General features: G+C 40.1%; 1 protein-coding gene across 1 annotated transcript; it reads right to left on the bottom strand.

The window, feature by feature from the left end:
* Positions 1–1,011: 1,011 nt before the first annotated feature.
* On the bottom strand, positions 1,012–4,928 carry LOC134314707 (dual specificity protein phosphatase 13B-like). The gene is made up of 4 exons (XM_062995398.1): positions 4,900–4,928; positions 4,441–4,569; positions 3,018–3,235; positions 1,012–1,232 (listed from the first exon to the last, which is right to left on the bottom strand). Exons 1-4 carry the CDS (start codon positions 4,926–4,928, stop codon positions 1,012–1,014), a joined length of 597 nt encoding a protein of 198 aa, XP_062851468.1.
* Positions 4,929–15,562: the final 10,634 nt, after the last annotated feature.

Here is a 15,562-nt window from a genome sequence, read left to right as displayed (position 1 = left end):
CTGTCTGTCCGTCCGTCCGTCCGTCCATTTATTTATTTATCCATCCATCCATCCACCCATCTATCTATCTATTTATTGGTCCGTCTGTCCGTCCATCCATCCATCCATCTATCAATCCATCTCTAAATTTAAATAAATGATTGGGAATATAAAGTATGATCTGCTAGCTTGTTCCTCCACCTGTTGTATTAAACATTTTGTTAAAAAAACATTCATAAACAAATAAAACTACATTCGTATAATTTGCTTTTTTATTTTAGTTGCAATACTCTTCAGATAATAAACTTCAGAAGAATTGTTTTCTCATTTAATAAAATCTATGTGATGTATAAGCAGCTAGAAATCTAAACCAAATTGGCTTTAAAATACAAGTTCACATAGAGGCTTTACATTATTACTGCAGCAGTCAGGATGTGTGGATATAACGCTGTAGAATTTACCCAGAAACAACACTAAAATATATGTTTATTTGTCCAAAAACCAACAAACTGATATTTCCATTCATAAGAAAATAATACTTTTCATGGTAAAAATCAATGGATCACATCACAAAGCTTTTGTTTGGAGTCTATAAGCATATTACAGCATATGATTCCAATTAGAGCGTCTCTGTGGGGGATCAGGCCTTTAAGACATCCAGCCATGCATGTTCGTCTTGTTCCACCTTCATACGATAAAGAGCAGGACACAACGATCTCATTTCACAAGAGTAAAAAAAAAACACCACCACATGCTTATAGGCTCTTTTTGGAACAAGTTCAAAGCACACGCCATCTGGAAGGAATTAAAACAAACCTGCCATTTATTTTGCAACCCTGCAGCCTTTGGAAGTTTATAACTATTTACGGCTGAGCCTTCAATTCTCTCTCCTATATTCGCTCTGCTACTGTCATGAGAGTAATACTGATAAATTAGATCTTGCCAAGGAACCAATAAAGAGAGGCCTGAGACCGGGCAGGTATTTACTTTTAAACTTACAGGCTTTGTCATGTTGTTGAATTATTTAATTATTTAAAGTTTGTTAGGTTCCAGCTTCCTCTTTCTTTCTCGCACGAGGCGCTGGTCAAGGTGGCGGAGCTGGTTGAGGAAGCCAGGGTTGGGGCAAACGTCTCTGTGCTGGCGGACGGTCCGTGCTGCCTCCATCAGGGTTAATTCTTCACATATCATGAGAAAGGCCAGGACTAGTGTGGCTGAGCGGCTCACACCCATCAAACAATGAACAAACACTTTTCCTGAAATGGAGAAAAATCATTTATTTAATATAATTCATCCAAATTCCACAAAGGTTTAAAACTTTAGGAAAAATCTAAATAATAATAAATACTTTTTAAGTTGTTTTCAGTGGAAAACACTGGTAAAAACAAGATGCCTCAACTAATCAACTCTGATATTTGTGTATATACAGCGATCAGCCATAACATTAAAACCACCTTCTTGTTTCTACACTCACTGTCCATTTTATCAGCTCCACTTACCATATAGAAGCACTTTGTAGTTCTACAATTACTGACTGTAGTCCATCTGTTTCTCTACATACCTTTTTAGCCTGCTTTCACCCTGTTCTTCAATGGTCAGGACTCTCACAGGTCCACCACAGAGCAGGTATTATTTGGGTGGTGGATCATTCTCAGCACTGCAGTGACACTGACATGGTGGTGGTATGTTAGTGTGTGTTGTGCTGGTATGAGTGGATCAGACACAGCAGCGCTGCTGGAGTTCCTTCACAAATGTGAAAACACGCATGCCATTGGCACTAACACAACCCCATGCCAAGATAAATGCTGGGTTTCAAAATGTCTGTAACAGTAAATAATTTTACTCTTAGGGCTGAAAAAATAGGATGTCCATAATTGGGCATCAGTTTGCCCAGACGAGCTTGAGCCCAGAGAGTTCTGAGCTGAGAGTTTGTATAGTATAGTATACAGTAAGTGTGTTTATTGCCGAGGGTTTTCCAAAGTATTCCCAAAGCCGTGTGGTTATGTTAATATATGTCATATTTGGTGCGGCCCTGTATGAGGAAGTGAATGACACAGACACACTGCCCGACTCTGCAGCAACGAAAACATGTTGACTTGAGTGAGGAAATACGCATGAACATCTACCAGTCTGATGGACAAATCTGGGTGGAAGAGGAAATGATGGTCTTGGCTGATGTTCCTTGTATTGTCTGGGCCCTCATTTTTAAGGACAGATGAAGGAAGACCCCGTGTTTCGCCTCAGCAAGCAAATGTTTTCTTGGACAAAGCAAGGTGGATAAAAAAATTGGTTTGTTTTGGTCTGGTGTGGAGGAGGTTTACTGGCCTGTATGGAGCTCAGACCTTTAAACAGCTGTGGGAGGAATTTGAATACTGACTGTGAGCCCATTTCATTCATTTTTGGTATTAAGCAGACGCTTTTATCCAAAGCGACTTAGAGTACTGTGACAGTATATTGTCTGAGCAACTGAGGGTTAAGTGTCTTGCTTAAGGGCCCAACAGTGTCAACCTGGCAGCAGTGGGGCTTGAACCAGCAACCTTCTGATTACTAGTCCAGTACCTTAACTGTTAAGCACATATGTGCAGGACCTCACTTATGCTTTCATTTTCTTTGGGATCAATAAAGTGTCTGTCTGTCTGTCTGTCTGTCTGTCTGTCTGTCTGTCTGTTTATCTATCTATATGTCTGTCTGTCTGTCTGTTTATCTATCTCTCTGTCTGTCTGTCTGTCTGCGTCCGTCCGTCCGTCCGTACATACGTCTGTCCGTACATCTGTCTGTGTCTGTTTATCTATCCATCTGTCTGTCTGTCTATCTATCTGACTGTCTGTCTATCTATCTGTCTGTCTATACATTTATTCATCCATCAATCTGTCTATTACTTACTTAACTCTCTTTGGCTGACTGGAAGCAAATCCCTGCAGTCCCTTTCCAGAACAGTGGAGCCCACAAAAAATAAGATACTTTTGAACATATTATATTGCTGCAATATTTAATGTAGTCAAAATGCAAATGCATTTATTGCATTAAATTATTCAATTTACCTTTACTGGACAGTGCAGCACATATGAACCTGGCAGTTGGGTAGAAGAAGGTACTTATGATGAAATCGGAGGAATCATCTGCCTCCACCCCATAGTAATGTATATCCATGTCTCTGTAAAAGCGAGGCCCAGTGTTTACATGAGGAGGGCCACTGGCAGCATTCACGATGTGGGTAATCCCCATACTGTGCAGCATTGGTTTGTCACGAGCAGCGACTCTGCATGTGAATACAAGTTTATTTATTTGTTAGTAATGATTTTTTTTTTTGCACAATATTACATTTTTGCACCTTACTCTTTTATACACTGATCAACCATAACATTAAAACCACCTCCTTGTTTCTACACTCACTGTCCATTTTATCAGCTCCACTTACCATATAGAAGCACTTTGTAGTTCTACAATTACTGACTGTAGTCCATCTGTTTCTCTACATACCTTTTTAGCCTGCTTTCACCCTGTTCTTCAATGGCCAGGACCCCCACAGAGCAGGTATTATTTAGGTGATGGATCATTCTCAGCACTGCAGTGACACTGACATGGTGGTGGTGTGTTAGTGTGTGTTGTGCTGGTATGAGTGGATCAGACACAGCAGCGCTGCTGGAGTTTTTAAATTCTAGACCTTCATCAGTGGTCACAGGACACTGCCCACGGGGCGCTGTTGGCTGGATGTTTTTGTTTGGTGGACTATTCTCAGTCCAGCAGTGACAGTGAGGTGTTTAAAAAACTCCAGCAGAGCTGCTGTGTCTGATCCACTCATACCAGCACAACACACACTAACACACCACCACCATGTCAGTGTCACTGCAGTGCTGAGAATGACCCCCCACTCAAATAATACCTTCTTTGTGGTGGTCCTTTGGGGGTCCTGACCATTGAAGAACAGGGTGAAAGGGGGCTAACAAAGCATGTAGAGAAACAGATGGACTACAGTCAGTAATTGTAGATCTACAAAGTGCTTCTACATGATAAAATGGACAGCGTGTGTAGAAACAAGGAGGTGGTTTTAATGTTATGGCTGATCGGTGTATATTGTATTGTCTTGCACTTTTGTTGTGTTGCACCCTGGTCCTGGAGGAATGATGTTTCGTTTCAGTATGTACTTGTATAGAGCTGAAATGACAATAAAGCCTCTTTTAAACTTGAACTCTTAAACTGTTGATATACTGTACATCACATCACACATTACAGAATTTACTGTACTGTGAAACATAACATTTGCTTTTATGTTACCGTATGGACCCTAGGCGGCCTTAGACCTGTACATTTTCAGTATCTGTACCATAAGTGAGCTGATTATCCATTAGACTGTACAAATATGTCGGTAAAGGAACTGATTTACAGCCCTGTGTGACACTAAACACACATACAGTCAGCAAACCTGTTGCTTTATGAATGGTCGGCCTGCTGCCGGGTACGTACTCATTGCCAATGTACACACCGGGCCACACTTGGTTGACATGTCCAGTGGGATGCCTGTCAGCCAACAAGAAGTCCTGCAGTTCAGCCACGGATGGTGTTTCATAGGCGCACAGCTCCTTAACGGAGGTCCTGGTACATAAACATACATCACACGTTCACACTGATTTATGTCTCGATTTAGTTTGAGTATTTCGATACACAGATTCTTTGTGCATATGTGTGTGTGTGTGTGTGTGTGTGTTAAATTTACTGCAACAAAGGTGAGATGGTTTCGCTGCTAAGGATAGAACGACGAGGTTTATCACACTTATGGCAGCATGAGTTATTACCCAAGTAACAGCACGAGACACATAACTCCGCTCTGCCTGCTATCTTCCTGCTAACGTGTTTGATCTTTCACTAAAACACATTCACCATCCATCTTGATTTTAGCTAAGCTATCGGCCCGGTTAAGCCCACCTGAGGCCGGAGCTTGTGAACATGCCCATTACTGCGAGGCTGAAAGTGCGCCGACACTCGGCTCTCAACAGCCTCAAAGTAAATCACAAGTGTTTTGTTTTTTTCCGAGAGCTCATCCCACTCAGGATTTATTGACTGATCAAATCTGGATTGTGTTTACAGTTCATGTGTGGAAGAGAAAATGTGAAATTTGATGGCGGATTTTGAGCATTTCATGCAGCCTGGCCTCTCTAAATGTTTTCTGCCTCGGTGAACTTACATTTTCAGGTTCGGTCTCTTTTCTCTGTCAGATCTTCTGCTCCTTTCTCTTCGGTCAGGGACGTCGTCCACGGTCAGTCCACAGATATGGCTCAGGGGGCTGTTTCTTTTTTTAAATGGTGTATAATTATAAACCTCCCTGGCAACACAAGCTTCTGTACTACAGGTCTTAGTGAGCAGAGTTTCCTGCTTTTTTATTACATTTTGAAAGTGTGAAAAGCCCGGGGTGAACATTTCTCTTATCATTAATGTGTACACAATACCTGCTGTACTCACTCACTCACTCACTCACTCACTTTCTTAACCACTTATCTAATCAGGGTCATGTTTTTTTGCACAATATTGCATTTTGATTTTTGCACAATATTGCATTTTTGCATCTTATTTTGTCTCTGCTGCTATAAAAACCCTACTCTGCTAACTCACTCACTCACTTTCTTAACTGCTTATCCAATCAGGGTCGCAGAGGGGGAGCCTATCCTAGCTTTTCAATGGGCACAAGGCACACAGTAACACCCGGACCGCCCCGCCTTGCTGTGAGGCGACAGTGCTACCCACCGAGCCACTTGCTAGAGTTAACAAGCCTTAAAGTCTTAACTGAATGCCAACTGTATGGCAGGTACTAATAGGCGTTTTGCACAGTGGCTAATTGTATTGTGAAAAAGCTGCAATAAATGATTAAATGCCAGAGGCCACGATAATGGAGAGAGTGTTTATCACACACAGTGTATCCTGCCCGCTGTTTGGGTGTGGGTTTTCTCCGGGAGCTCCGGTTTCCTCCCACAGTCTAAAAACATGCAGTCAGGTTAAATGGAGACACTGAATTGCCCTATAGGTGAATGGGTGTGTGTACGAGTGTGTGTATGTGTCCGCCCCGCGATAGTCCAGGGTGTTATTGTGTGCCTTGTGCCCACTGAAAAGCTGGGATAGCACCCCTCCACAACCCTGATTGGATAAGCAGTTAAGAAACTGAGTGAGTGAGTGAGTTAGCAGAGTATGGTTTTTATAGCAGCAGAGACAAAATAAGGTGCAAAAATCCTTATTTAATATCATTAATTAATTCCTGGTAAAATACATTTGTATTCACATGCAGAGTCGCTGCTCGTGACAAATCAATGCTGCACAGTATGGGCATCACCCACATTGTAAATGCACTGGGCCTCGCTTTTACAGAGACATGGATATACAGTGTATCACAAAAGTGAGTACACCCCTCACATTTCTGCAAATATTTCATTATATCTTTTCATGGGACAACACTATAGACATGAAACTTGGATATAACTTAGAGTAGTCAGTGTACAGCTTGTATAGCAGTGTAGATTTACTGTCTTCTGAAAATAACTCAACACACAGCCATTAATGTCTAAATAGCTGGCAACATAAGTGAGTACACCCCACAGTGAACATGTCCAAATTGTGCCCAAATGTGTCGTTGTCCCTCCCTGGTGTCATGTGTCAAGGTCCCAGGTGTAAATGGGGAGCAGGGCTGTTAAATTTGGTGTTTTGGGTACAATTCTCTCATACTGGCCACTGGATATTCAACATGGCACCTCATGGCAAAGAACTCTCTGAGGATGTGAGAAATAGAATTGTTGCTCTCCACAAAGATGGCCTGGGCTATAAGAAGATTGCTAACACCCTGAAACTGAGCTACAGCATGGTGGCCAAGGTCATACAGCGGTTTTCCAGGACAGGTTCCACTCGGAACAGGCTTCGCCAGGGTCGACCAAAGAAGTCGAGTCCACGTGTTCGGCGTCATATCCAGAGGTTGGCTTTAAAAAATAGACACATGAGTGCTGCCAGCATTGCTGCAGAGGTTGAAGACGTGGGAGGTCAGCCTGTCAGTGCTCAGACCATACGCCGCACACTGCATCAACTCGGTCTGCATGGTCGTCATCCCAGAAGGAAGCTGACGCACAAGAAAGCCCGCAAACAGTTTGCTGAAGACAAGCAGTCCAAGAACATGGATTACTGGAATGCCCTGTGGTCTGACGAGACCAAGATAAACTTGTTTGGCTCAGATGGTGTCCAGCATGTGTGGCGGCGCCCTGGTGAGAAGTACCAAGACAACTGTATCTTGCCTACAGTCAAGGATGGTGGTGGTAGCATCATGGTCTTGGGCTGCATGAGTGTTGCTGGCACTGGGGAGCTGCAGTTCATTGAGGGAAACATGAATTCCAACATGTACTGTGACATTCTGAAACAGAGCATGATCCCCTCCCTTCGAAAACTGGGCCTCATGGCAGTTTTCCAACAGGATAACGACCCCAAACACAACCTCCAAGATGACAACTGCCTTGCTAAGGAAGCTGAAGGTAAAGGTGATGGACTAAACCCAATTGAGCACCTGTGGGGCATCCTCAAGTGGAAGGTGGAGGAGTTCAAGGTGTCTAAAATCCACCAGCTCCGTGATGTCATCATGGAGGAGTGGAAGAGGATTCCAGTAGCAACCTGTGCAGCTCTGGTGAATTCCATGCCCAGGAGGGTTAAGGCAGTGCTGGATAATAATGGTGGTCACACAAAATATTGACACTTTGGGCACAATTTGGACATGTTCACTGTGGGGTGTACTCACTTATGTTGCCAGCCATTTAGACATTAATGGCTGTGTGTTGAGTTATTTTTAGAAGACAGTAAATCTACACTGCTATACAAGTTGTACACTGACTACTCTAAGTTATATCCAAGTTTCATGTCTATAGTGTTGTCCCATGAAAAGATATAATGAAATATTTGCAGAAATGTGAGGGGTGTACTCACTTTTGTGATACACTGTACATTACTATGGAGTGGAGTCCAACCAAAATGTATTTCATAGCGTGTTAGGTCTACCTGTCGATACGTTTAATGTTCTATATGCAACGATGTAAGCATTGTGTAACTGAGGTATTCTGAATTGTTGGCTTAAACCACACCCAGGTCTGTGTACTACAGCAGTGTAGTTTACCACTTGGTTCTGTTCATTTAGGAAAACATTTTACTTCAGAAGTTACCACAAATAAATAAATGAAAATAATGATCCTGTATAAGTGAGAGTAACTTATTTTTGGCTTGTATTACTGAGGTCTAAAACTCACTAAAACAACAGTTTGGATGAACAACCACCCATTCACAGCTGTGCTTCTCACCTACTTAACTGTGCACGAGTAAAGTCCTTCACTATGAGCGGCTCAGTCTGCCAGTGAACAGGGGTAAAAAACCCTACGGTACAGTAATTACAACTTTATTAAGCCAATAAAATGGAATTAATAGCCAGGGTGTGAAAACCACATCAACCTGTTACTGTTCAGGATCTGCTTTTATTGTTACATGATACCTGGAACGATCTGCTCGTGATGTGATGAAGTGAAAATTCTTCGGCCTGTTGTTGCTTTTTAATATCTTTACAGGAGCACCTGTGTATTAGATATGTTTACATAGCACACTATATAACCAAAAGTATGTGGACACCTGACCATGAGCTTGTTGAACATCCCATTCCAAAAGCATGGGCATTAAGACAGAATTGACAGACGCCCAGGTTTGCAACTATAACAGCCTTCACTCCTCTGGTAGGGCTTTTCACAAGATTTTGGAGTGTGTCTGTGGGGGTTTCAGTTAACAAAAAAGAACATTTGTTGAGTTTGTAATAGAGCTGTCCTTCCAGTTCATCCCAAATGTGATCAGCTGGGTTTTGGGTTTCTCAGAAACTTGTCAGACCTTGTCTAGATGAAGACTGCTTTGAGTTACGCTGTCATAAGAAAGATGCTTTCACAAACTGTTGCCACAAGGTTGGAAACATGTAAAATACAAACATAATGTGTTTTTATAACTGATTTTATACATTTGTCAGCAATAGATGCAGCTGAAATACCAAAATTATTTTAGGAGGGATGTTCAAATACTTCGGGCCATAATGTGCATTAAGAAATAGACACATTATCTATAAACTCTTTAAAAGTATTTTTATATAGTCAGTACCACACAGCAACATGGGTCCCTGAGTCTATACTGGCTTCTGGTCACTGTCTGTGAGGAGTTTCTCCTTGCAGAAGGTGTATTGGATAGACCGAATGACCCCTTGGTGTAAATGAGTGAGTGTGTGTTGCCCATAAATAGATTCTGGGCCTTCATGTAGCGCCAGACCTATTGCTACCATGACTGGGACACATTAATTACTTAAAATGACAAAATAAATAATATGACGATCCAACCATCAAAATGTGAATATTATTATTTATTTTTTTTAAATAAGGTTTTAAGCTTTTCCTGTTAGGCAAGTTTTTTTTACCTGAATTCAATGGATATTGACAATCAGTAGTACATACGAACCTTATTTACACCTTTTAGTTTGCACATGCAAATTTCTCATCTTTATTTTATGAAGATGGGCAGTTGTAGCCTAGTGGTTACTGGTTACAATACTGGATTAGTAATCGGAAGGTTGCTGGTTCAAGCCCCACTACTTCCAGGTTGCCACTCTTGGGCCCTTAAGCAAGGCCCTTAGACAGTGTACTGTCACAGTACTGTAAGTCACTTTGGATAAAAAGCATCTGCTACATGCTGAAAATGTAATGTAAATGTATATGAGGGTAGTACAATAGGGGCAAGGCTTCTAATCACTGTCTGTGAGGAGTTTGGCTCTGGTTTCTCCTTTAAAGCATGCAGAAGGTGTATTGGATAGACTGAATCACCCCTAGGTGTAAATGAGTGAGTGTGTGTTGCCCATCAATAGATTCTGGGCCAGGGTGTATTTCTGCTTTGCCGTCATGTAGCGCCAGACCCATGGCTACCATGACTGGGGTAAATTAATTAGTTAAAATGACGAAATAAATAATATGATGATCCAACCAAACATTTTATCATTTTTTTAAAATAAGGTTTTAATTTATTTCTGTAGGCAAGTTTTTTTTTTACCTGAATTGACAATCAGTAGTACACACAAACCTAATCTGCACTTTGTTCTTTTACATATTCTTATAATGTGTGGGGATTTGTGCACTTGGACTCACAGCATGCCCATTAATCACACGTGTGACCTTTTAGGTTGCACATGCAAATTTCTCATCTTTATTTCATAATCCTACTAAATGATAGAGCCTCGGTCGTTCCAGCATGGCTGGATTTCTAAACCTTTATCAGCAGAGGGCAGCAGAACATCTTATTAGGTAGTAAAAATACAGTATTTGAACTATAATGACCTAAATGAACTATAATGACCTAAAATACACACATGTAATAGTTTTGCAAGCCATTTCTTAATTCTGTTATTAAATGACATCTTGCTTAATGACAATAATATAAATGTACAACATATAAAAGGTTGAGAATATTAGTAAGGAAACGTATACACAGATCAGCCATAACATTAAAACCACCTCCTTGTTTCTACACTCGCTGTCCATTTTATCAGCTCCACTTACCATATAGAAGCACTTTGTAGTTCTACAATTACTGACTGTAGACCATCTGTTTCTCTGCATGCTTTGTTATCTCCCTTTCATGCTGTTCTTCAATGTTCAGGACCCCCACAGGACCACTACAGAGCAGGTATTATTTAGGTGGTGGATCATTCTCAGCACTGCAGTGACACTGACATGGTGGTGGTGTGTTAGTGTGTGTTGTGCTGGCATGAGTGGATCAAACACAGCAGCACTGCTGTGCCGTGTCCACTCACTGTCCACTCTATTAGACACTCCTGCCTAGTTAGTCCACCTTGTAGATGTACAGTCAGAGACAATCACTCATCTATTACTGCTGTTTGAGTCGGTCATCTTTGAGATCTTCATCAGTGGTCACAGGACGCTGCCTACAGGGCGCTATTGGCTGGATATCTTTTTGGTTGGTGGACTATTCTTAGTCCAGCAGTGACAGTAAGGTGTTTAAAAACTTCATTAACATTGCTGTGTCTTATCCACTCATACCAGCACACTAACACACCACCACCATGTCAGTGTCACTGCAGTGCTGAGAATGATCCACCACCCAAATAATATCTACTCTGTGGTGGTCCTGTGGTGGTCCTGTGGGGGTCCTGATCATTAAAAAACAGCATGAAAGCAGGCTAAAAAAGTATGTACAGATAGAGTACAGTCAGTAATTGTAGAACTACAAAGTGCTTCTATATGGTAAGTGGAGCTGATAAAATGGACAGTGAGTGTAGAAACAAGGAGGTGGTCATAATGTTATGCCTCATTGGTGTATGTTTGGACCTCACAATACAATGTTAGTTCTAGAGGAAAGAATAGTACTGCTGTATCTGTGGCTGCTTTATGATCTGTAAATAAGAGAAAAACAAACATGTGACAGAAATAATTCTACGAATGAGTACACGGTGGTGGTCTGCTTACCTGTCAAGCAGTTTAATGGAAGTTGATTTTGATTTTGTGGGGCTGATGTTTTGGAAATCATGATAATCTGTTATCAATTTGCTAATAACTGAGGTTTTCCCTTAATTATCTTTGGACACAGGATCTTAGAGATAGGAACTAAAGCCTTTAACCACTCACATCTGAGCCAGTAGTACTTAAGTGAGATTAATATGATCATCAGTGTCCTTTCTGTGTCTCCTGCTCCCCTGCAGTCCAAAACAAAAAAAGAGAAAATCGGCCTGATCAACACAGAGCTGATGCCCCGGTGCAGCTGGCCAAGCAGTTTACCGTCCTGTCCTCAATTCTCTACAGCTCTCTACCCTCGTTTATCAGCAGGAACTGCATGCCAGGCAACTAATCAGGAAGCGAAGTCAGATGCTCCCTGAAGGATATGATTATCTGGACACTGGTGTGTGTCTGGCGACTTTGGCATCTTTTGATACACCGAATCATAGCCTGATGGATCAAACACACACACACACACACACACACACACACACACACACACACACACACACACACACACACACACACACACACACACACACAGTGCTTCTGAATGCTGCTGGCTTACAGTCAGATCTGTTCCACTGAACATTTTATATTGTTACCTTACCTTTCTCAAAAATCACACTCACAGGAAACAAAGTGCTGAGACATGGGTTTTGTGTGCATTAGGCTGTCTTCTTTTCTAATATTGGGCAGCAATACACTGACAAAAACAACATTAATAACAATCGGTGCAGAAAGCGATTGTAAAAACACTTACTGTCTGACAGCCTCCTTCAACATTTATCATAGAAATAGCATTTCCATGATAAATTGTTCTGTTGATATAAAATATTCCTAGTGTTCTTTCTCATCCAATTACTTCTAATCCTTCTAAAGTCTGATTCAGGTAGAAGATACTTCAGTATCTGGCCAAGTATGGCAGTTCCCTTCCACAATGTGTCTTGCCTAACTTAGTTACTAGATTATACTGTATAGAACACCTTCCTGGTACTTGCATTTAGTAAACTTGCAGTTTAATCACATAATACTATATACACCACAAGTCAACAAGTCTTTGGACACCTGACCATGAGCCTGTTGGACGTCCCATTTCAAAAACAAAGGGTATTAAAATACAGTGATCTTTTCATCTACAACAACAGCCACTCTTTTAAAAAGGCTTCTCACAAGACTTTAAGGTGTGTCTGTGGGAATTTGTGCCTATTCAGTATTACGAAAGAGCATTTGTATGGCTGGGCACTGATGATGGTCAAGAAAGTCTCAGCTGATATTTCAGTTCATTCCAAAGCCGTTCAGTGGGGCTGAGGTCAGGGCAGGACATGGAGACCTTTTAACCGAGCTTTTCTTAATGTCTTTATAGAGCTTGCTTTGTATACATAGACAGTCATGCTGAAACATGCAAAAGCCCTCCCTAAACTGTTGCTCATAAGTTGGAAGCATATAATTTCCTTTATATAAATAATCCATTACACCTGTTAGCAAATGTTGTGGCTGAATTACTCAGTTGAAAGTGGTGTCCCAATACTAATGTCCATATAGTATATATGTGTACTGAGAGTAAGGTTACTTAGCCAAGTAAACAGTCCGTATATTTACACAGACGGGAAGACAAAACGCTTCCACCCAACCAGGTGGACTAGAGTCAGTAACTGTTGGCTATGTCTAAAAGGTGCATACAGTAGATGTTGCAAACAAAATAGGCCATGCCAATATTTTGCATATTTTAATGCTTCTCTGTGTTACATGCCTCATTAAAAAGACTTTTGTAAGACTGTTTTGAGAAGTTTAAATACTTTAAGGCAAAAGGAAATACAAATAAGCAAAATTGCTGATTTATTGGGTTAATAAGGTGTTAAATATGATTAAACATGAGAAATGTAATACACTAACAAAGTGTATCTAACAAAATTATACACTTGGGCAGAAGTAAACAATTTTGACTTTGTTCATGTATTCTAGAAATTGATTTAGGTTATTATAGTGCACCGCAGAATGTGTAAAAGTCCCACATGTGGTGAACTAAATGAGAGAAAATTAGATTTTGCTGTTGTGAGCAGCTGAACACTCGAAACATCTGCCCTTTCCTTAATCTATTACAGCACTAACCTAACACACACTCTTTTCTAGTATGTCTTGTTCAACTCCAGCAATGTTGTTTTGTGACAAAGAAAATCACACTGCGTTATTTCAAGTGTTTAACTTGTGTTTCAAACATAGTGAAGCACTGCCATCTGCTGCACAGATTCACAATCCAACATGCAGTGTTAAATACACAGCGACCATTTAAAGAACAATAAACTTTTAGAACTATTTATTTATTTACTGCTTCCACCTTGATCAGGACACGAATCTATTTTATCAATTACTCTAAGAGAACATTTAGAGCAGTTACCCACACAGTCATGCTAAATCATGCCACAGTACTCACATACAATGACTGGAAGAAGTTTGAACAAGGTCCAGGGTCTTGGTGTTGTGTGACATCCACACTACGTGTTGTACTATCATGACGCCCTAATAAAACACTGGTATACTGGAAAAAAAAATGCTAATAACAATTAAATAATAGCCTGTCTTTTTTTTTTTGCCTAGAACTTTATATTAAAAGTTTTGTAGAACAAACAGCAGCAGAGTAGTAAAAGAACTAAACATAGTATTGCTTTGACTGCATCACTGATTTCAAAATGTGTCTATTTAAAACTGTCAGTTACTAGTTTTTTGTTGTTGTTTTTAATGCAATTTTATATTAGTAGCTAGTGCATGTGAATAACATTTTAGCTGACAATCCAAAGGACACAGCAAATAGATTATATGAATACAAATGAACTTCTCAGATAAGGAAAACTATATCTTTATAGCTAATGGAGATGGATGTGTCTGTTTTGTGACAACACCACTATTTACATAATCTACTAGTCTGAAAATGATTAGGTGGTACTGTAGTTTTACACATCTAGACAATTTTAGGAGCAAACATGTATCAAACAAAATACTTTACTATTTTTACAATTGATGAGACTTTACTATCAACTGTTACTGAAAACGGTACTAATTATTTTGTAAAAAAAAATAGATGTATGGATGAACCTAATGTGTTGCAGTTATGTTATAATTTATTTACTGACTTTATATTGCTAAAATTACCCTACTGTATATTGTAGCAAGTATAAGAAATAAACATGTCATTTAAAGAGAAATAAAACTTGTCATAATATTATTTAATTACTTACCTGATACTTTTAGCCTACTTATTATCAAAATATAGCAATTTAATTTACTAAACAATGTCTAAAATTGAGGCTGCACATGCTTTATTCCAAAATTTTATTTCAAAAATAATAGAACATCTGTTAAAGTAAAAATATGAGTTACACAATTATACCATAATACACAACACACACTATATGACAATGTATCACAACTTCTGATTATTGAATTAATGTTTCAGCCACAACAACTGCTAACAGGTGTAATAAATAAATTATATACAGGAAATTATCTGCTTCCAACTTTGCAGCAACAGTTTAGGGAAGGCTCTTTCCTGTTTCAGCATGACTGTGCCCCTGTTCACAAAGTAAAGTCTATAAAGACATGAAGGAAAGCTCAGTTTAATGAAATTCCAGAGAGCCCCGACCTCAGGCCTCACTAAACAGCTTCAGAATGGACTGGAACATTAAGTAACTCTGTGAAGTGCAGAGCAAAAAGACTAAAAGAGCTGTTTAAGAGGTTCGTTAATTATGAAAAGGGGCAGTAGTAGCCTAGCGGTTAAAGTACTGGACTAGTAATCAGCAGGTCGCTGGTTCAAGCCTCACCACTGCCAGGTTGCCACTGTTGGGCCCTTGAGCAAGGCCCTTAACCCTCAATTGCTTAGACAGTATACTGTTACAGTACTGTAAGTCACTTTGGATAAAGGCATGTAAATGTAAAATGTAGAAAAGCATGTTTCAAAAAAATACCCTAGTGGCCTGTACAGAGCCCTGACATAAGACTAAATGACTTTGGGATGGACTGGAACATCAACTAATTCTGTGAAATAAAGA

This window comes from Trichomycterus rosablanca, chromosome 5 (assembly GCF_030014385.1).
Source record: "Trichomycterus rosablanca isolate fTriRos1 chromosome 5, fTriRos1.hap1, whole genome shotgun sequence".
Lineage (NCBI taxonomy): Eukaryota > Metazoa > Chordata > Actinopteri > Siluriformes > Trichomycteridae > Trichomycterus > Trichomycterus rosablanca.
Note: the sequence above shows the minus strand (reverse complement) of the source record. Positions and strands in the feature narration are given on the sequence as shown.

Bases quoted from the DNA above. Each gene is read 5' to 3' on its own strand.
- LOC134314707 (XM_062995398.1), bottom strand. From the start codon at position 4,928: ATGGGCATGTTCACAAGCTCCGGCCTCAG. The intron at 3,236-4,440 runs GTACGTACCCGG...ATTCACATGCAG, and splicing joins GGTGTGTACATTGGCAATGA to AGTCGCTGCTCGTGACAAAC. The intron at 1,233-3,017 runs GTAAATTGAATA...TCTCCATTTCAG, and splicing joins TGCTGCACTGTCCAGTAAAG to GAAAAGTGTTTGTTCATTGT.